Genomic DNA, 25,253 nt, shown 5'->3' on the forward strand with positions numbered 1-25,253 from the left:
ATTCTGAATGCGCTCGAATATTACCGCTGATAAACTTGCGATTTTAAAATATATTATGTTAATGTCAAACTGACTGACAACTTTTCGATTGACTGACGTTCCGTTGCTCATCAATAAACGTTTATTGTCGTTTATGCTTTTTCTAATCTTCAGGTAGAATTATAGTATTTACCGCTACGACTTCCCAATCTTTTATTTTTGTATTTTGTGCAATTTCTAGTGATTATACATAAAATAGATAAGCTTTAAGAAAATAGCCACCATTTTACTCATTAATAATCGCTGAAGTACTTTTTCGGCACATGCGTAAAACAAAACGTTTAGCAGGGCGATCTATCCGTTTTTTTTCGATAGATTTCGAGACGAGATCGATTAAAGAAATGCAGATTCAAGCTCAATCGAGGGATTGAGAAAAATCTGGATTGATCGGAATCTTAGATTCGGGATCGAATATGGAAAGCGGCCGTTATTAAACAAAACAATATGAAACGACCATTTCGGTAGTCACACATTCATGCCAATGCCACGGTCGCCCAAAATTGTACATCAAAAATTGTAAATAACATCAGCATCATTAAATAAATACTTCGCTCACTCAAGCATCCTTGATGCTACCGAGTACCAACGTTCATTTCGGCGTTTGGACAAATTAATTTTCCACTTCACAACTCACCAAAGTTAGCCAAAGATGGACGAAGGTTGCCGAAAATTGGCGAAGAGGGCCGAAGGGAGCCGAAGACAGCCGAAGATTCCCGAACGTCAACAAAAGCACTCATCAAGTCCACGCAACAATACGATTGAAAATTGTGTTTGATCGTCCTCCCGCTAATTTGACCCTTTGAAATGGATCTAGGATCCGATAGGACTCGTAATTAAATTGGGATAGCGTTTGTTATGATTTCGTAAAATTAATCTATTCTGTCTCGAACTTGAAAGTCATTGATTTACGAAAGTTCATTTTAGGATTGGAAGTGAATGATTTCTGATATTACAACTTGGTTTAAACATTTAAATTAAACTCTTTTAAGACGGTATAAGGTTTTAATAGTTTATATAAAGACCGCTTAGACTATGAAGTCAGTCTGCTTGTCTAATAATTATAATAACCACCTGGTTATGTATGGCAAATTTTTAAATAGGAATCCTAGTAGTATGCATATCCGTCCATCAGTTATCACGATAAGATTAAAATAGATACTATTAGACAAAGCTAACCTGTAATTAATTGCTTGACTTCCAAACCGCTATTACTGTTATTCCTTAACAAATTCAGTACTCTGTGCTTATGAAATTACAAATATACAAAACTCCATTATCTATCTGCACCAATATAAAATACTATAGCACGTCTATTCGTTAGAAAACGACCTCTTCAAGACCTATTCACGCTACGCTTAGCCTGCAGCCTGTTATTGCGATGATTAAATAATGGCCGCGGCTGTCGCTAGCACAATAGTCGCGGGCTGTCTTCCTGTGGGAGCGCGAGGCGTCAAGCGATTATGCCAATTGTATTCCAGTCTTAGATGTGGTGTTGTTGACCCCTCGTCCTAAACGGGTTGATAACCTTTAGAATTAATACTTGTAATTGGAAATTGGAAATGGTGTTGTTTTTTTCTTGGGTTTAAATTAGGGTATTGTTACAAGTTATAAGTAAAAGTGATTGGAATTTTCCTTTTAGGCTTAATTTAAAGCAGGATTTGTGATGAAATATAATTTCTGTTTAATTTATTTTTGAATATTTTTTTAGCTGAAACATATGATCTACTTAAATTATTGCTTCACATATTAATTCAGAGTTTTTTTTTAATACGCATTGGTAATTCATAAGTTTCATAACACCGTTAAAATTGCTTTCTTATACACTTTTGTGCGTAAGTATACAATCTCTACAATAATCGCAGTACGTAGGTACCTGTACAGTCAAGCACAACAGCGTTTGAACAACAGGTATCTTACGGAACTCCGGATGCCTGCCTCGCTGACAAGTCTTGTGTACTGTGTACTCTGAGTACACTGTGTACGTGGGTCACGCTAACGGTGCTTTTATTTGACGATTGGAATAACAGGAGCATGTAGTGTTGGTTTTATTTCTTTGTTTTATAGTAAGCGATTTTACATTTATCTGCTGTATGATAAATTCCTTAAAAAAAAGGAAATTTCATAAGTACAGTTTTAAGGCTTAGGATCTATGGTGTGTTATGATTTTTTATTAGAAAGAATCTCGCAATAAGAGTAAAACATCTAAAAATATCTGAAAACTTTCAAAACTCATTTCATTGCGAATATTTCAGTTTGGAGAACATATACTAATGAATTTGGCAGACTATTCGAGAAGACCTGCTTCACTTAAACAGAATTACTACTAGATAAGTCTCTTCCTCCTTTTTCTATTTGCCTTATTTTGATCACATCTCCGAGAAAAAAACTCCCGATCTACAAAATGGCGTCGTTTGAGTTTAGTTCAGTAAAAGTTTCTCGTTACGAATGAACGCATTCACTGAGAACGGGCACACTCGACTAAACAGATATCTTGCAGTTTGCAGCGCTTGTAGCCGGCGAAGTTTATTTAAATACATCTGTGGAGAGAGGCTGCAATCTAGACCTTGGAAATAACAGTAACTTGTATTTTTCAATTTATTTCAAAAGACGTAACTAAGAGTAGAGCTAATTTTAGTACCTGCATAGACCTTTATAGCTTCTTGATAAAAAAGTACAGACTTCTTAAAGCTACTGCATAAAAGGTTCTTTCTGCAATTGATTTCAAACAAAAAATCTACGGTCATATTAAATTGCCTTTTTTATCATCCTTACCGAAGTAGATATTTCTCTTATTTCCTTAAACAAAAATTAAATTATTTTAACTTTTAAAGACAAGTTATGTCACAAAGATACAAGAGTGATGTATCTTTTTGCCTAACTGTGATGAATTGAATTTCAAATAAAAAAAAAAAATTGAAAATGTTCACACCGACGCACAAGGTCGACTAACACCTCAAATTGATCGATGCAGTGCTCCCCTCCGAGAGGAACCTCTTGTTATAAGACAGGCGTTGTGTAAGACACTGAGTGCCGCTCACGTGCCTCAAGGTCACGGGTAAGGACACGTGACCCTGCTGCTCTTATGTAAGCAGGTTTCAATGGTTAGGAGTTGTTATGGTATCTACAATGTGTTCCGGTGAATCAAGATCTTATATGTCACTTTTATCTAGGGACATGATTGTTCTTCCAAGAAACTAGATGGTTACGGAAAATGGTAGTACTCCCGAATATATTATGAATTGCTGATTGGAGGTTTGCTGTAGGAAACAATTAAATCCAATAGTAACTCTACTTATGAATGTCAAACCCGTACGAAGACAAGTCGTGGGATGCCCACGAGACAAAATTAAAACGAAAATAAAAGAAAAATAGCATAATACAATAAATGTTTTTTTTTAATATATTAAATTTTATATATCTGTTTAGAGGTAGAACTAAAAACTTTCCCCGAAAATTAGCGAAGCACTAGTATAGGCACCACCAAGTAAAGAACGCAATAGCAAAGCAATTCACTGATTATCAGTAATCCAGACATCAAGTATCCCAGATATGTTGTTGATAATCTCTCATATCTCCATAACATACACGTGGAGTTCTCGAACTTTCTATACAATGCAAATAACTATGACTGGTAACTTCAGGGGGGATACCTACACTTCGGTGTGGAAGCGGGATGGGGCTCTACATATTGTAGAGCAGTGTCTCTCTTTCGCACCTTACACAGTCTCACGTTTGAGGTGGTACTTCCCTAGTTCGTTGCACGGTCCAGTTCTCGAACTATTCCAATCCGATATCATAGAGCAACTGTTTGTTAAGCTTGCATGATATGTAGCTCGTTTGTATGAAAGTGAATACAGGAGGGAAAGTCGGGATTCCAGATATAGACTGATTGCAGTCAGCCTTCATGCGAAATAGTTTCTATAAGTGTGAATAATGGTAGACGCTTGAAAGATCCAATTTAATTCAATATAGAATTTGATTTGATTTTTTCATAAAGTATTAAACGTTTTCTAATTTACGTTTTGCGCTATTTTCAGGTATAGTTTAAGTATTGTTAAATGGCTAGGTGTAACTAAAACTATCATAACACCCTACATCAACCCACCCACCCCTAATTAACAGAACAAATACAACAACTCATGCTTATTTACCAAAAATAAACCTGCCTACTACCTCTACAACCAAAGCTTAATATACACTCAAATCCTAACATATGTACCGTCCACAAAACAAATCCAACCCCGATACACGGCTATGTAACAAGCGTTACGTGCGAAGCGATCCCCAAGACCTTCCTAAGCCGACCCATTGATCCTCGTGCCAGATACTCTGGCACTGCCACTGGCAACTGGCCGGAGATGCCAGTGTTACTGGCATATTGGCAATTGGATTTTATATAGATATTGTTTGACCCATTGGTTTAGTTACCGCTAAGTAGGGTATCGGGGAAAGAGATGAGTTTCCCCATTTTTTTATCTGCTCATGCTTTTGCCTTCGACAAACATGAATCATTCTTACCTATATATATTCATCATCATCATCATCATCTGCCTATCGCAGTCCACTGCTGGACATAGGCCTCTCCAAGTGCACGCCACTGAGATCGATTTTATATTCTATATATATTGCTTGATTTAAATTAGGGATTATCCGAAATATAATTTAATTCTGTAGTTTTCACCCGGAATAATGCATTAGCAAAAATATTCTAATTCTTGAAAACGCTTCTAGCAGTTTTATTTAGAAACTTTTAATGGATTGCTAACAATGTTAACATCGAAAAAGACCCAAATAGACATGTTATATTTTTCGAAACACAATTATCAGCTCAGAAAAGGGTTAATCCATCCTTGTTTACTATATTAATTTGTAATAAGTATGCAAAATACATTTAAATATACGACGATAGTTCCATACTCCTAACTTATTCAATTATAAATTGCGATCCCTATTAAAATTGTAAGTGGGGTAAAGAGCGGCGGCGGTATAATTTATCCCGCATATTAAAATGTGGGGAGACCGGGATTACTACGTGAGAATGGGCAGCGTCTTACTCAGGGTTAATAACCACTTGCTGCAGCCAACAATCGGGTTTCACAGCCTGCTGGTTATGGTAATCAGTAGGATAAGCTCAAGTGAGGATTGTTCTAAATGAAGATGTTTTATGAATTGTTTGAAAACCTTTTAAAAATAGCTCAATTGAAGACTTTTTGAGTATTTTTCAAATCTCAAAAAGTCTCGTTGATAAATATCAAAAAATCATATTGAGTATGACCCTGTTTACCTAAGTTAGTTTTGTTCATGCTTTTTAAATTTTTCTGTTGTAAAATTTCTATGATGAATGATTAAAAATTTGTTGAACCGATTCTTTAAAGTGTTACGATAGTATCGTCGTAACAAAATTAATTACCTATCTCACTTTCTAACTCTTTGCTTGGCTAATGTACTCTTGTCAAAAAATCAGCTGGAAATCCAAGCGACGATCAGCCAGACAATTTCTAGAATATTCGGAAATGAACCGAATGATCTGGGAATTGAGACATGGAAGTGTAACGTTGGGTCGGCTGATCTTAATTCCAGATAGCCGGGACAACTGGACGGATGTCTGCGAGGTGCCCGGGACGCGTCCGGCCGTCGTCCGGGGATAACCGACGTCCGTCAACCGTGCGACAGATAGGTGGAGAAGTTTGACACTATGATGTTTGTTTTGGGAGTTGGTGAACATTTGGAAGATCAGTTTAGATTCTGTATTGGATTTTGTACTGCATAGTTTATATTCTGAAAGAGTGAATATAGTGCGAGGAAATTCAATTAAGCCAAGTGTCTTACTGAGTTGATATAATGTCAAGTTGCAAGATATATGGATATTCAGATATTTTTAAAGATATATAGGTAAAATTGATTAAGTGTTTTTGCGAGATATAATCCAAAAAAGTACATTTTCGAAGTTCTTTTTTCGCGAACTATTTCAAGTGGTATTTTTGCTGAACCTGCCTAGCAGTCAGCTTAATGGATCGCAGGGAATCTTTATAGATTTGACCTGAGATTCCGGCAGCGGGCGACGGCTGGGCGATCCTACGAATTGACTAGTTCGTCAGTCGGCAAATAGTTTACATTACTGAGTACTGAAGGGTATCGGGCGACGACGGGTTACTACGTCTATCTATCAGTGTTTATGGAGAAAGCTGTTTCTAGTATTGTTTTATTTCGACCCTGCTGTCTTTGGGTAAATAAGATTTGTATTTTGCGCCTGTGCATTAGATTACTTAAGTTTATTGTTATTTATTTTATCTGGCTACCTATGATACCATCAATCAAATTTTGATGACCTTCATTACCTTTTTTCTTCTATTCATATCCTTACACATGTCGACTCCAGCCTTCTCAAAAAATATATATAAAGTGATGAAATAGCCTACTTACAAAATTGATGATTTCATTTCTTTACAAAATTTTATGGTAATCCCGTATCAGCGCTAAAATTTTTATGAATGCATTTTCCTTTCCATCCTAAATCCAGATTTAAAGTTTATACGAGTATCTCTGATCAAAGAGTCCACACACTCGGTAAACATTTGAGAAATTCAGCTTCATACTCATACGATCAAAATTCTATTCATCTGAAGTTTTTCGATTTATGCTTAAAGTTTTGCCGGTGAATCGGGAGCACTCTTACCTGCAGCTAACGGCCCGACTGAATAATCTAGACGTTAAATATCCCAGCTTCAAAACGGATGAGTATGGATTTTTAAATAGTTTCCCATTTCGATATTTTTATTTGCATTTGACTGATTTATCATCTTTTCTGTATTTTCTAGGGTATTCTCTAATAGCAAGCATAGCTTTTAGGTAGAAAAAAATGTTGTAGCAATATAGCTTTTAAGCGAATTGGAGGCTTGAACACAAATACAATATTAGTTTCTATCATAGGCAAGTCTTATTAAAATCTTATAAAGTAAGCAAACTAGATATTATACGGACCTACGTGTTAAGAAGTTCATCATTTAATGATTATTTATTATCATCTATATAACGACATCTATAAGTCAAATGACAGTCTAGTTATAAAATAAAAAAGTGATGCGCATCACATCGCTCCCAACTTGTCGATTAAATTGTCAAGTAAATAACGCTGGGATTGTGACGAACTTCGTTACTCACGGGAGTGATGTATTTAGTGGAACGAGTCCGATACCTCCGAGGTTTTATTGATTTTGACTTGAATATTACGTTATAAAAGATATGGATAATAAAGTATAAAAGTACGGTTTTGATTTTACGATGTTTTCTTTTGAAAAATAACATTGTTTTATGTGTGAGGTCCAATACACTATAAATGCATTTAGCGTGTTGTAAATATATTCGACTAAAAAATTTGTATGAAAGTTGTGACGTATGAAATTAAGTCAAGGTTTTTACACTTTGTTACTTTAGTAGAATGATGGTTCTAAGTATAACAAATAATTGACCCATGTTTTATAAAAAAGCGCAAAGAACACTAATTCGCTAACAGTAACGAACAAATCACATTTATCGATACAATCCTAAACATCGATAAGACATTTCCCATCCCTATTGTTGCCAGGCAAGTATTTGCCGGTGGCTGCGTACTGCACATCGTTTAAACTCGCAAGTTGTGAGAATTTCAGGCTCTTTGTCTATGTCGCGCCATTACTTAGCCATAAGCGAAGGCACTTTGGGCTCCCCGACTATGCGACGTCTGTGGATCTTTCAAACTATGACGGGAACTTGACTAAAACTTTAGCACTGTATTATGTGGTTCGACATCGTTTCAACAATGTTTACGATCTCTGGGAATATGGTTATTTAAATGTTATTATGATATAAGTACTGATATCTTTAAACTGATAAATGTTTATTATTTTGATTAATTGAGTAAACTAACATACATAACTATAACCAACATAGATGATGATAAACAATAACTAATTTGCTACATTCTAAAACTGTACTAAAGTAAACTTATGTATTAATCTTCTTCTAATATATAAAATTCCCGTGTCACGGTGTTAGTTACCGTACTCCTCCGAAACGGCTTGACCGATTCTTATGAAATTTGTATACATATTGGGTAGGTCTGAGAATAGAACAACATCTATTTTTCATACCCCTAAGTGACTAGGGGTACTTACGGACTCCACACTAAAATTTATTTTTTTGTTTTTGTTATAATGTGGCATTAAAAAAACATACAACTAGAAATAATTTATTTGGCAAAATAACGTTTGGTGGGTCAGCTAGTGAGCATATATAAATTCGATTTGCAAACTGTCAAAACATACATCTTCATTCCTGTAAAGGCGGGAAAAATTCCCACTAGGCATTGCCACGTCGTTTAAAAATGCAATTTTTTTGCAGAAATAAAACATGCCTCCTTTTTCTCCTTGGGCAATGATATTCTTCCGTGGATACATAAATCTAGAATTTTACTTGACAACGTAATTTAAAACCTTTTGTATCTTATATCATAATGATATGAAAGTTCCTAAAAATGTACTTTTGTGTAAGTATCTGTTGCTAGGCAACGCAATAGATACTTCTTGGTAACCTAACCTGCGTGTTGTTGTGGAGCAAAACATCAACTTTATCCAGAAATAAACTGTAAGCATATCAATACTAGGATATTTTATTTACGAATTCGTAACAAGAGTTCCCAATAGCGTGTAATATCGGATATCCGTTTCCGAGCTTCAGACACTTTGTTATATTTCAATTCCAATGAAATTACTAAAATCAAATAACAGCTCTCAAGATAATTTTAGGCCCTAGTATATTTTTTCTCTACGCTGTGGTTGGCGCTCTTTGGGGGAGGCCTACGTTCAGCAATGGACGGCGATAGGCTAAGATGAGATGAGATGATATTTTTTCTCTATTCTTTGTGCTTGCCAAGTGGACCTAACTGAATTAGAGTCTCTAATCTATTTTCCACAGTAGAGTTGGGATTTTGAATTTGTATCCAAAGATAGGAGCGGAATCCTATTACTGAGGGTCAGTTGTCTGTCCATGTTGGCCACTAAGCTGTATCGCATGAACCGTGGTGGCTAGCCAATTGATATTTTAAAAGTAAAGCCATTGATTAAAATGCTTGCCGCGGAAATCAATTTGTGGGTATCCTCTGTGATGTTTATTTATCACTTAATCGATTTGTTTATCTTTACTCTATTTGTACTAAACCCTCAGAGTCTCAAGCCCGACTCGCACTTGACCGGTTTTATTTATTTATCTATTTCAGCAGTCTTGCAACTGTGCCTAACTCAGTTGTTAATTCCTTTTCTTTGCTACAGCTAGTTTTTTTCTCTTGGTCTCTCGCTTGTTGTGGTCTGGTAAATGTTTTTCCTACTCCTCCTATTTTCTGTTTCTGATTAATTACGTTGCATGTTCCAAGATAATCAATTGTTTCCTTGGGTCACACCAAGCTTCACTATACAGTGGAGTCAGTGGCATTTGCTGATTATGAAATCCAGGTTTATCCCAGGATAATCCCAAAAAAATCTTCTAAAAGAGACGTATTTCTTGAAATAGATAATTTAATATCATTGTGTGGGAGTCTTATTATTAATATCTGAATAATTTACTTGTAGTTTGCTGAGCTAGTTTTCAAAGAAATTTTGACATAATCAAGAACATAAACTCGTGTCAAACATATCAAAAGATACTTAACACACTTTAAGTCTCTGATTGATAAATACTTGTTGAGTATGGAGTTACAATCTCTCTCTACAGGTGCGTAACGGCAGCATTAATACCGCCTAATACCGTCATTACATTGGCAATTACCGTAATCCTGTGTAAGCTACGTATGTCCTACTATGTTATGTATAGATCGAAACATCGTCAAAGTTTATTTTAGTAGATAAAATACGGCAAACAGACTGGTTTGTTGTATTTAATCTGTTAAGTAAGGTTTTGCTCATAAATAAGTGACAATAATGATTTTTTTCTACGATTACAGTTAAAAGTGGAGATTACTAGTCGTTCTTAATAAAAATATTTTTTAAAACGCCGTATCTTGAATAACAATTTGGTATACAATTTTGTGCTCTCAGCTGCCTCTGATAAGGCCGATTTTTGGTTTCGACATTTAAATACCTTTATAAAAAGGCTATTTTACAATTACGACGACAAATACAGTTTGATATCAAAACGTCAAAGATACCCTCTCATATTTAATCTACAGATAAACCATACTCTCTCTGGAGGCCTTCGTCAAAGTTTTAAACAGCGTAAATAGTTTTCATACAAGTTTCATACACCAGAATATACCCACGGGTTGCCAAATAACCACGAAACTTACACACTAACGCATTTATCAAATAAATGTATAACGAAAATGTACTTTATGTGGTAGGAATAAGAGTTATATTAGTATCGTAATGTTCTCCATGTGTGGTAGATTGTAGGCCTCAAGTGTTCCTATAAAACATGAGGTCAACCTGTTGCTTAAGGACTGGACTTAATCTTTATTATGACGTCACATAAAAATGGAGTCTTAGAATGTTACAAGTGTACGATTTGAGTATTTGCTTCTTGATTCAATACAATAATTGGTCGTTTGTTTTTTTGTGGGATTTTGGAAAATATCTAATTCTGAGGTTAGGGCTCATTTCTAACTCATCATTTGAGAATAATATGTGAAGTGTATATGATGCTAAGCGAATGTAAACATCGAAATAAATATTTTTATGTTCAGCATTTTCCAGAACTACTGACGATAAAAAAAAGTTAACACCAGTTGCCTGTAGTCAATTTTACTTCCATTTCTTTTTTCTTTAAAACAACTAAACAATCAGCAAAAAAAGCTTTTTCATATCTAAAACAAATCTCTAAACCTGTAAATTATTGTTATTAGCAAACATAAACATAACAGTCAACAAAATCCCTTAAATTTTCACTTCAAGCTTCACCTCCGAGCAATATCTATGATAAGAAGATTGTCAATTAAAATGTTCCACAAAATCTTGGATGCAAATAATTCTGAGCTCGTAGCAATCATAAAGTCGGGGATATAAAACCTCATGGGCCCTGAGGGTGCGCCATCGCTCTCGATATATTGCTTAGGAGTTCATGATTCATTTTCAGTATAATAGTAATTTTCTTCTTTTTTTCTTTTTCAGCCTATTTCTTACTGTGCATGTTTTTTATTCGTATTTAGAGATTTAAAGTGAATGACCTGACGGAAAACAACAGTAAACTAGAATAATGTGTAAGTACTATAAATTATTTCTAATGAAAAATGTTAAGGATGGGCTAGACTTAACACTAACGGGTATGAGAAATGATGTTGTCCGATTCTCAGATCTACCCAATACCCACACAAAATTTCATGAGAATCGGTCAAGCCGTTTCGGAGGAGTTAAACCACAAACACTTTAGTTTAGAATATTAAATATTAGAAATTACGTTACAAAATGTACATTTGGCTGGTCCATTTGTCCTTACGTTGCAATAATAAAGGAAAATATTGAAAGAAGTACGAAGGATGACAATTGAAATAAATGAATAGACGAAAATGTTTTTAATTAAGTTTTTATCCTTCCTTTGTTCTATATTATAATTACATTACGGTTTAGACACATTCAGTCACTCATTACATTTCGTTATAACACCGTATCTTGCATTTCCTTAGAAACAACCTTTGACAATTACCGCTGTCTTTGAATCAGAGATGCGAGAACCGAATAAGCTCAAATATTTCTTGAAGCGTCACGCCTTTAATTGGCACTTCATTATTGAATTACAGTTCAGTGCCTCTAATATGAAAACTTAAAACATGCTGTGGAAGAAAGACGGTATAATCCGCTTTTCGTAGCTTTGTCTCTTTCCACAGGAACATCAGTCGTGCTTTAGGATTTCATGGTAAGCGGGATGTACTCGAAATAACATAAAGTGTGGCTGCAAATAAAAAGTTATGACCAAAGGGAATCAAAGTAATGAACGTTATTGTCAAGAATACCGCATTTTAAAGCCACCGCTTGACGCGACCGAGACATTAAAACTGTTTTATTTGGTTTTTTATTTGTTTTTAAGAGCTTGTTCGGGATTCCTCCCTGTACCTATGTTTTATAAGCTGTATTATTCGTTACTGTCAAAGATAGTGTCCCCCTAGGTGGCTGGTATAGTTCAATCATTACCTTAATTTATGTACCTTAGCTTCATAGAATTAGGGTTTTTTTACATTACAATTAAACATTTACGCATACAAGTTTCCAACTCTTTATTAGACCATTTTCTCGAAATAACGGCAGCGACATTGCCATGTCGAGCAAAAAGCATAATATCTTTCAAAGAAGTATCTTGAAATTACTCAGCAACGAAATACAAATATCTATGTAATTCAATTTGCAGTATATAATGAAATATTTATTATGGCCACTTGTCCTGTAACATTCCGTAAGGCTTCAGGCTGCGTAGTGAGCTAATGAATAGCATTCAGTATTTAATGATGGGGCAAATTAATGTTTCTTATGTTGTCGCTGAATTCCTCTTGTTTACAACCTTATGTAAGGAATGTGTTTGAGCTAAAATTTCAGCTTCATTATGTGGCTTTGAAAAGTATTTTCTGTTGTGTTATTAAAATTTGTTTTGTAGGAGTGGCGACCCTTTATTATTTTGGGTTAAACATTTCTCTTGTTATTTGTATTAGTATATGAGTATTTTTTCGACAGTCAAATATCATTTTTACTAACATTCAGAATGCTTCAATGCTATCTATAACCTGTAGAGAATCAATTTGATAAACAATTCTGTAAAAAAAAAGACAATGAAAAGTGTTGAAAATGAAGGAAAATGGTGTTAAACGGTGAAAAATGTTTAGGAATGTTTAAAAAACAGTGTTCAGTAGCTTTAGGCAGAACCCTATGATGTCGGCGTGAAATAGCAGCATCATTTGCAACGGACCCTTTCCTGTTCATTTAAACTTGCTGAAATATTCCCTGAACTTCATAAAGTACCTTTTGTTTTTCATTGAAAACACTTTTCCTCTTCACTTTCGTTTGTTTAATCAAGATAGGGTTATTTTTCGGTGTTGCCAGCTTTCTCGACTTAACAAATGACAGTTTAGAGTTTGAGTTTATGAAAATAGGCGTTCGAAGTTTTATGTACCTATTTCTTAAGATACACTTTTTGAGAAGAACTTTATAAAGGTAATTTTGTAGAAACCAGTTTTTGTTCCCGCTCGTGAGATATCGGTATTGAGCTTAATAAATAAAAGCAAAAATAAATTGGAAAACGGTGGGATTAAAATGTTCTACGAATAGTCGTAGAGGTCTCGTAGCTTCGTAGAGTTGTAGCTAAGAAAACATACTGGTATTGTAGAGCACTGCCTTCATTTAGGTGTGTTTATTTTCGTCTATATACTTGTCCTTATAAAGTAGTTTCATGTTGTTATTCTGTAATTAGTTTACGACAACCCCTTGGTAAACATCTCGGCTGCTACAGGAAGACAAAATTGAGTAGCTTACTTCATCCTACATTTTCTAGCTAGTACTAAAAAGTCCAATTAAATATTTGATTAACACTTATATTTATAATTTCTTTTCAGGTAAGTTAATCAGATTTAGAAAAGCAACACGCTCCACAGCGTCGGTAAGTATTTAAATTTTCATTTCGTAAACATTTTGGGCATTTTGTTATACAACCTCTGAAAACAAAAACAACTCTCCTTCAATTAATATTCACATAAATTACTTTTAGCAACAATAGCAACACAATTTATATGTTCAACGAGTTTTTGCCGATTTTTTCTGATACCCTCAATTTTCTGAAAAGGGATTAGCAACCTAATTCAGTTTTATTTTTATTCGCATTCAGCTTAAGCACCGGCGACCCAGATAAAGTACCGAGCGGTACCAAAACGGCACTTTTAATTATTTTTTCGAAAGCTCCATAATGTTGACGCATTGTAATGGTTAATTTTGGTGTATTTTAGTATGAACGATATTTGGTATTGATTTCTTTCCACTGGATATTTGAGATCACCAAATGAAAAGATAGGAACTGTTTTCAAACAATATAATTACACTTTAGCGTAAAATAACTCTTATTCTACATTTGCAAACATAACATGATTATCTTAATCTAAGCTTAAACTAAGACTTAAATAACCCCAAAACAGTATAAACGAATAAACAAACTATAAAATTAATATTTAATTAATTTTATAGTTTGTAGAAGATAACAATTTACAAAAATGCGTATACAACCTTTATAAGCACAATAATGTGACAAAATGTAAATCTGTTTCATTGAAACACCGTTACACCACTTTGTCGACTAGAGTGCCCTAACACTATTCATATATTAACACCAGAAGCATTACAAAAACATATAAGAACAGAATTTCAGGCAACAAATAACAAAATATAATCGGCTTTAATTAAAACATACAGAGAGCCTACCGCCACGTCTTTAAGTATTATTATTGACAGGTGTGAAAGAGATGCCACTCTACTTATTGCACTGTCTTCCTCAACTGAAAGAATATTACTATGCTAGAAATAATTTATAAGGCAAAACAAATTTTGCCGGGTCAGCTAGTATTGCTATAAGACTTGGTGGTAGGTCTACAGCTTACAAATATTTCATAAACTTTTCGAAAAAGAATGGCGGAAAACCTTTAAAACATTTCACAGTTTGCTGTCCATACACAAAAGTATGTTTAATTGCGAGGAGGACTGTAAAAATAAATTCTGTTTACAAAAATAATGATACCGTACTTCGTCGTAACGATATCGTGTCGTGTGCTTTAAATAATGTTTTCCATAGAATTCGTAAATAATCTGAGGAATAGACGATAATGCCTGGCGAGGAATTTTAATTCCCTTTAATGTGGACACTGTTAATATATCATTTTAAGGGCTACGTGACTTAAATAGAAATAAGTTAAAAAAGGAAACCAAATTAGGCTGTTTCATATTTATTAGCTCGGACTTTGCCTGGCATTCGTAAAGTAATAAATACTTTTCGTTCGTTTAAGAAATTTTTAATTACACGTTTTATAAATAATTTTTAAAAACAGTGATACTCAAAGTTTATGAATTTATATATTTTGATAATGGCCAATCGGCTGTCCTTTACATTCATTTCTACTAGTTTCGTGAGATGCCGTAAGCATGTAACTTAAAGCTAATTCTGCTAGCTCTCATTTTTTAACTTGCTTTTAAGTGGCAACCAATTGAAATTACGCTCATCGTACACGAGGCAACATAAGTCTTCTGTATCCGAGAATATGAGAATAACGACTCACACAAAATTACCAATTTAGATGGAAATGAAATGGGTTTGTATGGCGATGACTGAACTGTCGAGGAAGGAGTGTAGCCTCGTATAAGCATGCCCTTATTACTAACTGTAAAACATTAAAGTCCATGCAAAAAACCACTCTCATATGCTGTCAACTTTTACTTTATGCATTTCATTTTCTACCTTGGTTTGTTAGATGGACCTCTAAGGGTTTGTCACCAATGTCGTTTCTGAGTAGCTAAACTGCAAATCTAAATATTCCTCTTCTGGGTACAGCAGAATTAATCTGAAATAATAATAACGTGGATACTGTTGAGTTCAATCTAATTTGGGAGACCCTATCGAAGTCTTTTTACTATTTAACTAACTTAAAAGAACCTAAAAAAAATCCCCTTACAAAAAAATGAACAAAAAATAAATTATCATTTTTATTTCTAAAGTATTTAGATAGTCAAAAGGGTGTCTTCTTGCGTGCCTCAAATACCTTACCCAAAAATGAAAAGGTCAAAATAAATAGGCCTATCGCACAAAAGGCCAAACATCAATTTATAACAGGCATAAAATAAATAAAAATATTCGCGAAGATTTTTAAAGGCATTACGTTCTGAGTTAATGCCTAATTTGCAAATTATTTGACCCAAGAAAGCCCCTCCTGAAAATTTCTTCAGCGAAAACTGTTTTTGAAGTAAAACGGTTATTGTTATGATATACGGTTACTGTCAGGTACCGGTAACCTTTAAAACTAACTTTGTTTTGTGTTCAGTGGTTTCGAATTTTGTAACTAATTATTTTATAGTTGAACCTTGATATTTGTTTTCTGTCGGTTTCAACCTTGTGGTTTTAAATTAAAACTTGTTTGTAAAATTATTTATAGCCTACGATTATAGTATTTTCTAAGTTTTCCCAATTAAACTTTACGAAGGGATATCGAAAGGAGATTACTTGATCATCGAATACGTAAGTTATTTTTAACTTTTGTATAGAAAGCAGTACATACTTGTGTAAAGGTACATGGTCCATGAGTGTCCTCAGTTGCGTGGTGTAGGGTAGCGCGAAGTTTTCAGCTGCGTCCACATGCTGCACGACCTCGTAGGCCCACTCCGACCACTCAAACAGTTTAGCTGAGAATAAAAATAAAACACCATGACAAGAACAATGAAGGAGAAGAAAAAAAAAAGCAATCAAACAATTGTTTAAAATGAATTCTGAATTAAAAAGTAGCTCGAACTGGATGCGGAACGAGGGGAACTGAATTGATTGATTGATTGAAATTGTACTTAAGGATTGGCAAAATAATAAATTCTGATTTTTAAACGTCTATGTGTGTATTGCTGATGAAGCAATTGCCAAGAGCTGTAATTTTAGTTCATTGACGTCCCCACGATGTAAGTCGAGCGGACGTCCGCAGCCAATTTAATCCTTAAAATTAACATAGAACGTATGAGTCCCTTACATTCAACCTCGCTGTTCATATGAAAGTGGCTGAGGTCCGGTATGTCCAGGATGACGTCCAGGTTCTCATCGTCCAGCTGCATGTACACCATGCCCTTCCTCTTCTTCAGCCTATATGGATATGTTACGCCGATCGTTGCTGGAAACAGTGGTAAACCGATATTATTAATTTCTTCGGGTTGAACATTTTTCTTCTATACGTAAAGCTGTTTATGAAGAAAGAAACCATTGATAATGATGGCGGAAATGTACGATGCGTTAAACATGTACAGGTAACGGCTGTTTTGATTTTTGATACTAAGAGTTACGCTATTTGATATCTGTCCGGTTGCCAAATTGCCGCAACTATGACAATGACTGAAATGACCTCTCGCTAAATGTCTATTATACCTACAGATTCCTCCCCGACCGTCCATAGAGACAACTATAACCATACTAAATATTAAGGCACTTCACGACAAGATCCTAAATCTCTCGTATCGAGTGTAAATCTTTTCAAAATTTATCGGAGGGTCCTCGGAGCTCTTGAGACGAACAATGGAGGGTCTAAACAATGGTAGGTCTGTAGCACTCGCGACATTCATGCGGAACCATTGAACCGCGATCAATTAGCCTGCGGTTGATCACGAACAAAGGTACAAGACGGCAGGATGTATTCACCAGTATTACATGGAGTTTTAGTGCTGTCTGGGTGTACTACACATAAACACTCTGATATATTTTTGTAATACCATTTTGATGGTTTTGCATTTTACCGATTGTAATTATTAGGATTGCCTGACAAGTTTCGGACCCTATTGAAGTCCTTATTCATGAAATTACGCAGCTTCAGCTAGCGTCAAATCATGCTTTGAATCCACCTCGATAGCCGAAATCAACGCATGTAAAGCTTCTAGTAGATGCTAGTAATATTATATGCGAAAATTTATGACTTAATCACGCCAGACCGGCCGAACGTTTCTGATGATATTTAGCTCATAATTTTTGTCCTTTGCTATAAAGACCTACCGTACATTATCCCCAAAGGGAGTTAAAAAATAATTGGAATAAATTGAATCCAAATAATTGAATATTGCATACGTCACACGATGTTACGAATTAATTAAGTTTTCACTTACCGTTGCCAGTGAACCTCATTAGTGTTCCTGAAAATGTACAAAATAATTTTATATTCATTACATAATATATACATAATACCGGATTACGTTCGCTTTTTGTTTAATTTATGTATAAATCGGTTAAGCTTATTAATCATCATGACACTAGTTGCATTGTACCACGAAAGGGTTTAAAAAATCTAAAACCTATGTTTTTAAATCTCACCCCATTCATATTTTATCAAAATCGGTCCAGCTGTTTTTAAATTGCACTGTCATTGGGTTTGAAGTTACCCTGAAAAAATTTCAGCCTGCTAGCTTCACGGGAAATGCCTCAAAATTGAGTTGCAAAAATCCAACCGGAACGACAAACAAAGAAGAAAAGTGAGTGTATGAAAACGTGGGAAAAAATAAACCCTCTTTGGGCTTTTTGATCGTTTCATTAATAAAACTAAATAAAATTAAATAATATATTTACCCATATGATTCTTCACGCTTTTGAATGCTGAAATGAAATAACACAATTAATTATTACTCATCGTATTATGTCGATGCGTATCTATTGTGGTTACATAAAGCTAAGTTGAGTTAGGTCATCAAGTTGAACTGTGTCGCCATCTCTAATAACTGACAAAGCATGTACAAACAGAGAGAAAACAGTTTGTTTGATGTGTGCGATCAATAACATTCAACAGTAACCAAAAAACAACCATACTCAGTGTATGTATACAAGCATTACGCGAGAATACCTGTGGGGTTTACTTAGTACAAGTAGATAATCACCTCTATCAGGGATGGAACATTTCTTGATAGAATTCTTCACTTGTTGGATTCTTAAAGGCAGTTCCAGTACCAGAGTATACTTTCTTGGGTCGCTTTCGTATCTGTAATAAATATAAGAAAAAAATATGGTAACTATCGTGAGAATGATTATTATTAATCGGGCAATACCGATAAATACGCGTGAGTGAACCGTCAACTCTGCCGACGTTTTGTTTACTCCCATTTATGTAGGTGTTCCTGGATTCAAACCTTTGCCATTCGACACTCACACCACAAGGATATCAATTATACAGTTCTACAATTGTAATCACAAATTATATAATTCAAATATTCTGAATATTACTCCACCTACTCTGATCTGCTTTTGTCATAATAATGCGTTCATAGGACGAAAGCATATCACCTACATATATACTCTTATACAATAAATCTAGAAGGATACCAAAAATACTTTTCTCGAGATCAATGATTCCCTTACGTGATGGAGACCAGCTCGCTCTCCTCGAGCCCGGACAGCTTGACGCAGGTGCTGCTGCCGTACGCAAACACGTAGTGCTCGTACGTGGGGATGCTGAGCCTCTCGTTCCCGAGCAGGACGTTGTCACGGAGAGCCTTGTACTGCTTCTTGAAGCACTCGAAGTCTGTCGTGTGGCAGGTGATTATGTAGCGATCTGGGGTGAAACGAAAAAACAGAAAATGTATTTGTGAGAAAGTGATTAAATCAAACTGAAAAGCCGATGATAATACGGCTGAGCTGTCCGTCCATCGGTTCGTCCTGTCAGTTAGACACTTGAAATTAACCTAGATAATGTATTTATGTAGCCGTTCTTGTTTCTAAAAAACAACTCATAATAAAAGTTGACATCCAAGGTAAGTAATGGTTGGTAAGGTCATAAATTTGATAGATCACCAAGTGTTTTGCTTATTTACGTACGTCTCCTGAGTGTCACAGGTCCAACTCGCCTTTGACTGTTTTTTATTTCTTTCGAACCCAAAATGGCCATCTTACTTCAACAAACTACACTGCGGCTACGTCATTAGTATTACCTATTCGCTTTGCCTATGATATAATCCCTTGTGATATTTCATCGGTAAGCGCTACTGTTGATTTGGGTAACTGGAATTTGGGGCTGAGTACGTGCGTGGAAAATTAAAGGGTACAGAGTTACAGGCTATACTAGTATAACGGTATTTAGTTTGGATTATAAAGTTCGTGAAAATTGTTGTTTATTGATTGTCGAATAAAGGATTAAGATAATGTTTGGGTAGTGGTGCACATTGTGGCAGCTTTTATCTACCATTCATAATTCGATGAAAGAAATACGGAAATTGAAAGTTCCGTAGTAAATAAGTTTCTCTATTCCACTAAATGTAATTTTCCTAACATTCAACTCCACCAAAACGTACTAACTTTTTAAATATTCACACAGACATAACAACCTCCGGAACACACTCGAAGTTGAGAACAAACTGAATTTTTGAAAGCGGGTCAAATGACACGCCCGCGCCGGCAGATAATGTCCTATTTAAAAAGCAAAAACAATCTCCCGCGAATTTAAGAGCAGATAACAAAGGGTGCGTTTTGTTAAAAATAAATACAGCCTACCCCCTACCAAGGTGCTTTAAAAAAGACTGTTGCTGTTGTAAAAGCGAGACAGCATTATGTTTTGTAGAGCAGCATCTCTTTCACTCATTACCGATACTCCTACTAAAGAGACTTTATAGTACAGGGAGGTACTGGTTAGTGGTCGCCGGTCGGTCGCTTCATAAATATTTATTGCGGAGGAATTTTTACAGAATGGCGTGTTATGTCTTCGTGGTGATTTCAATAAGTTTTCACACGTAAGCAGTGTTATTGGCAGGCATGAAGGAATATTTTTAGCACATAACTATGCTGGGAATTAAAAATAGCTCAATACATAGGATATTTGAAATGTAGAGGTACTTTTACTTAAATGATCTTGGTTCTCGTTGGGCAAAAACACTGACAGTACCAATCTCTCATGATAACTACTGGTGTATCGGCAATCAAATGGTTTATCATAGCTTCCAATATCTCTTTTCCTCAATGGCATATATCAACGGTTTTCCAGTACAAATTATGTAGCCAACATTACAATTTGTACTGGAAAACCGTTCTACAAATATGTATACATTTTTGTGTGTATAAAGTCTTTTCATAATCCTTAACCAGCTCCCCGAGGGGACAAGGCCACGGTAATTATATTCAGTTAAACTCAACCTGTTTGAATATGGATTAATTTAATTAACTTTCGCGGTTTTTAGACCTTGTTTTTAAACTGAATGAGAGTGAATATTTTTTGTTTGCTGTTTACATTCGTGCGCTTTTGCTAAACATATTAACATACATTAATGTTCTTGTTAGATATACTTTGGACCATATCATCGTCTTATTCCTTAAAGTGTAAATTATCCTTACAAAAGAAAAAATAGAATTGTCTGTATATTGCTACAAATGTACTCGACACGTCCTGAATAATTTAGTAATACTTTTCACGGTAGGAGAGGCCTTGGGAAACTGTAAAAGGGTCTGTAGAACTTAGGAATGGCCCTTCTGATGACAGACAACAACAGGCAGAAATTTATATTTGTAGGTGACAAAATCGTATAAGACATGTTATAACAATGTTGACACAGAAATATGGTGAAAGGAATTGCAGAAGGGGTTAAAAATATTTCAAAAATGATGTTCTAGCTAAAGATCTTGTGCCTAATAGTGCATTCTATACATTATTTAAAAACGATGTTGTATTTGGCTGTCAAAACGTATATTATTACTTTTTTATAAAGTTTCTCGGTAAACATTTATACAAGATGTATTGCAATTTGCAGGATCGCATAGTCACACAAGCTTTAAAGACTAAAATATAATATAAATCCATAAATTAATCCAGAATGTTGTCAACTCAAAACTAATAATTGCAGCGTTGTCAGAGCGAGCTGTGTCAGAGCCCAGCTCCACTTGTTATTAAAATGCAAAGGCTTTCAAGCAATGTCTGGTGTCAGCTCCACGCCTGGCGTACCTTAGGAAATAACTGGGAAGGTGTTTTACAATATTTGTTTACGACTTTCACGACTGAAAAGGAAAGGAAAGCTTGTAGCCAAGCAAGTTGATGTTTTAAATGGAAATATTTGTGACCGTTTCTGAGGAGATTGTTTTTAATTTGATTCAAAGTATTTTTTGATAATATTTGAGCATGGTTTCGCTTTGCCTGACAGGTGAAGTTTAAGTTCGAAAATAGTTAGTTATATGCTAGTGAGTATTTGATAAGATTATAATTAAATTTCCTGCTGCTTTTGTGTAGAGCTTAAATTTTATTTAAAAAAATTACTATCGTCACAAAACTCTATTGTAGATATCTATTGCTTTTAAATAAACTTAGATTCCGAGTCATTCAAACCGTTCGACTTCAAGGCGTAAACAGTTTTAGTTACAGGAACATTTAAGTTCATATTTGAACTACATATATATGAATTTTACCAGAACTTTTATAATTCGAGGCCCCAAATCATTTGAAACAATGGACTACGAAGATACTTTAGGTCAATAAACCCAAATGTATTTATGCCCCATTCTATCGTATATAATCCCACACAACCTTGAGAAGTATTACAGGATAATTGTGTGGACAGACCCGGCCCGAGCATAATCTGCCTCCGCAGAGATTATGTCTGATTGTTCTGTGGTCTGTGGTGCACATAGTCGGGAAGACTTGCTTTATAATCCCTGTTAAGTTTGCTTAAAGACTTATGTGGGAAAGAAATGTGCAAATGCTTAGGTTTATTAGGAGACCACTTCAGGTTTATTTATTTGAAAAATAAATGTGGTGTGCTGCGGTTATATGGTTACTTTTGATGTTAACAAATAATTGATCGCTTTCTATATGTGTACCTACATTTTAAAGAATAAGTTTTCGGATTAATGGCTTGTATATGGATAAATATGAAAGAAAATGTGTATAAAATGGTATGTCATATTTGTCTGAAATTATTTATACTGTACCACGAATAAAACATTTTGAATTGAACAACAGATTTCTTAATAATAAAAAAAAATATTATAAAAATAATTCCCAAAAAAATATAAAAATATATATTTACAAAATCCACTTACCAAGTTTATCAGCATATTGCTTGCCATCACAGTACTTCAGAAATATCTTAGCCAACACAAGCAGCACCCAGCCTCGCATAATGAATATAATTTAATTAATAACATATAATTACGCCAAGTTACGTTAACGTCCGCCCCCGGCGTGCGCTTGCGACGAATATTACATTCATATTTCAGTATCACCTCGAACGCTGTGAGTGTGGACTTAGGAACAATTTTTACAATAAGAAAAAAATACCAATAAATTATTTTTCTCATAATTGTGCTCGAGTCAATGGGACGTGGGAATGCATTTATCGTTTTTCGAGTTCCTGTAATTGGTTTGGTCATTGTTGGTATGTATGAATACAAAAATCAATGAAATGCTGTTCAGTATTTATGTTATCATTGACATTTTTCAATCATTCAGCTATGCCGCAAGTACTCTGTGTCCGTGTTCAGAAGGATCGAGTATAATCATATGATTGGGTCTATTGGCAATTTTTGCATTAAGTTCTATTTAATATTACGAGTAAATACAGTCAACCTAGCTATTTACAACAAAAACATATTGAGTTCATTAAAACAGGCAAATTCACTTAACTTACTTTTCCGATCGAAACAAAAGCTTTGTTATTAATAAGTAAATATATATAGCAAATTGAGGAGCTCGTGGCTGTGCTATAACCGCATAAGTGAATCGATCACAGGTTAAGCTATGCTTGACGCGGTTGGTCCGTAGATGGGTGACCATCTTTGTCATAGCGAGTTCCTCCGTGTTTCGGAAGGCACGTTAAATTGTGGGTCCCGGCTGTTATTCCTACATCTTTGACAGTCGTTACAGGTAGTCAGAAGCTTGAAAAAGTCTGACAGCTAGTCTAACCAAGGGGTATCGTGTTGCCCAGGTAACTGGGTTGAGGAGGTCAGATAGGCAGTCGCTCCTTGTAAAACACTGGTACTTAGCTGAAACCGGTTAGAGTGGTAGCCGACCCAACATAGTTGGGAAAAGGCTAGGCCAATGATGATATAGCAAATTAATATTAAGCAAAATCAGTGCTAAAATGTTGTTAATTTATTATCTTTATTATATACATCGTATGTTATAATTATTAAGGTCTGTCCTAAACTGTTATAAGGTTGCTTTAAACAGGGACTATTAACTGACTAAGCAGGGGAGATGGGTTCCCCGATAATGTCGGTGTAAATTTCCCTCAAAATATATGTAAATGCGAGCCCCAATGTGATTGTGTAACGTTCAACGTTCGTCGGGAATTGGGAATACTCCTCGGCGACAAATGATTGTTATCACTCGCACGTCGCGGCTCGATCCGAATTTAGAATAAAATTTCTTTTTATTGCCAGAAAGTTTTCATTTCATGGAAATGGAGGTTTTATATTTTATTACTATAACTGGAAAATATTTTCTTTTATACAATAAGTGAGAAAAATATGCCAATATTAATAAATAAACGCTAATAACAATCTTGTCCATCAGAGAGTTCTAAGAAAGAAACTGATCGAGTGCGATTTATAGTTGCAACACTAAAAACACAATACATTTTCAATACAAAAAGGTAGATACCTTGTTTTTTTTCATTTGTTGTTAAAAAATAACCCACAATTTCGTCATGATTCATGAGATAGCCTGATCATAGAGGATGGACAAACAAGACAGATGGCGGATAATATACGATTCCGTTGTCCAAGAAACCCATGATAACATTTGGTATAGGATTAACCAGAACCCCAAGCAGACGACTTTTTAGCGCGAAAATGGACATCTTCGTCCCTGTTGTGTTATTATAGTAATGTTATTATAATCATGACCTTTAAAAAATACGCAAGTTCATACAACAGCAGAAGCCCACACACAGAGTAGTCTAACCTGTGTATTGTGCATAGATGAAAAAACAATAGCTATAGTTTATATAAGAAAATGCAAGTGTTCAAAACGTCGCGAGGGGCAGCCCGCGGCAATACAATGGGATAACTTTACTACGTCTCGTGAGTACTATGCTGTGACATCATATGCGTGTAATATTTATATTATGAAACATCACCTGCGTTTGAACTATGAGCTGTGTTGCACTAGCGTTGTCTCTCTTTTACAGGGAATTCTACGTTTTGACTGTACACGTAGCCGAGTTGAGGTTGGTTAGGGTCATCATGCTAAATCCGTTGCGCGTGACGTGAGTTGGAACCAAGCTTGTTTTAAGTCTGGTTGTCTTTATTGGACCCCCTGACCCAAGAATTAAATCTTAGTGCGAGGGCCGTATTTTTTTTAAGGAATAAGAAAAATAGTGGTGAATTTTGCTGTAAACCGTCATAGTGAGCGTACTATTACGTAGCGGCCACTGTTTAGTATTGTCAATTAGTATGATATTGACCTGAATATGAGTCATTTTGTTTGTCACATAGGTACCTAATTGTGCTTAGTGAAATTGGACAAAATATATTTTCGGACTGTTTTTATTTATTTTTTTGCGTTTGTGCATATTTCTATTTAC

The 25,253-nt window shown here is 35.1% G+C and overlaps 2 protein-coding genes across 5 annotated transcripts in view; one reads left to right on the plus strand and one right to left on the minus strand.

Moving 5' to 3' along the window:
* Positions 1-25,253, plus strand: part of LOC113500125 — a 164,773-nt gene that overhangs the window by 80,520 nt on the left and 59,000 nt on the right. The gene's annotated exons all lie outside the window — the stretch shown is intronic.
* Positions 14,745-23,423, minus strand: LOC113500127. The gene is made up of 8 exons (XM_026880809.1): positions 22,768-23,423; positions 19,111-19,303; positions 18,633-18,733; positions 18,328-18,354; positions 17,871-17,897; positions 16,754-16,891; positions 16,298-16,421; positions 14,745-15,586 (listed from the first exon to the last, which is right to left on the minus strand). Exons 1-8 carry the CDS (start codon positions 22,844-22,846, stop codon positions 15,505-15,507), a joined length of 771 nt encoding a protein of 256 aa, XP_026736610.1. The 5' UTR covers positions 22,847-23,423; the 3' UTR covers positions 14,745-15,504.

This window comes from Trichoplusia ni, chromosome 13 (genome assembly GCF_003590095.1).
Source record: "Trichoplusia ni isolate ovarian cell line Hi5 chromosome 13, tn1, whole genome shotgun sequence".
In the NCBI taxonomy this organism is placed as follows: domain Eukaryota; kingdom Metazoa; phylum Arthropoda; class Insecta; order Lepidoptera; family Noctuidae; genus Trichoplusia; species Trichoplusia ni.

Bases quoted from the DNA above. Each gene is read 5' to 3' on its own strand.
- LOC113500127 (XM_026880809.1), bottom strand. From the start codon at position 22,846: ATGCGAGGCTGGGTGCTGCTTGTGTTGGCTAAGATATTTCTGAAGTAC. The intron at 18,734-19,110 runs GTAAGGGAATCA...TATTTATTACAG, and splicing joins AGCGAGCTGGTCTCCATCAC to ATACGAAAGCGACCCAAGAA. The intron at 18,355-18,632 runs GTGATTATCTAC...ATTTCATTTCAG, and splicing joins ATGTTCCATCCCTGATAGAG to CATTCAAAAGCGTGAAGAAT.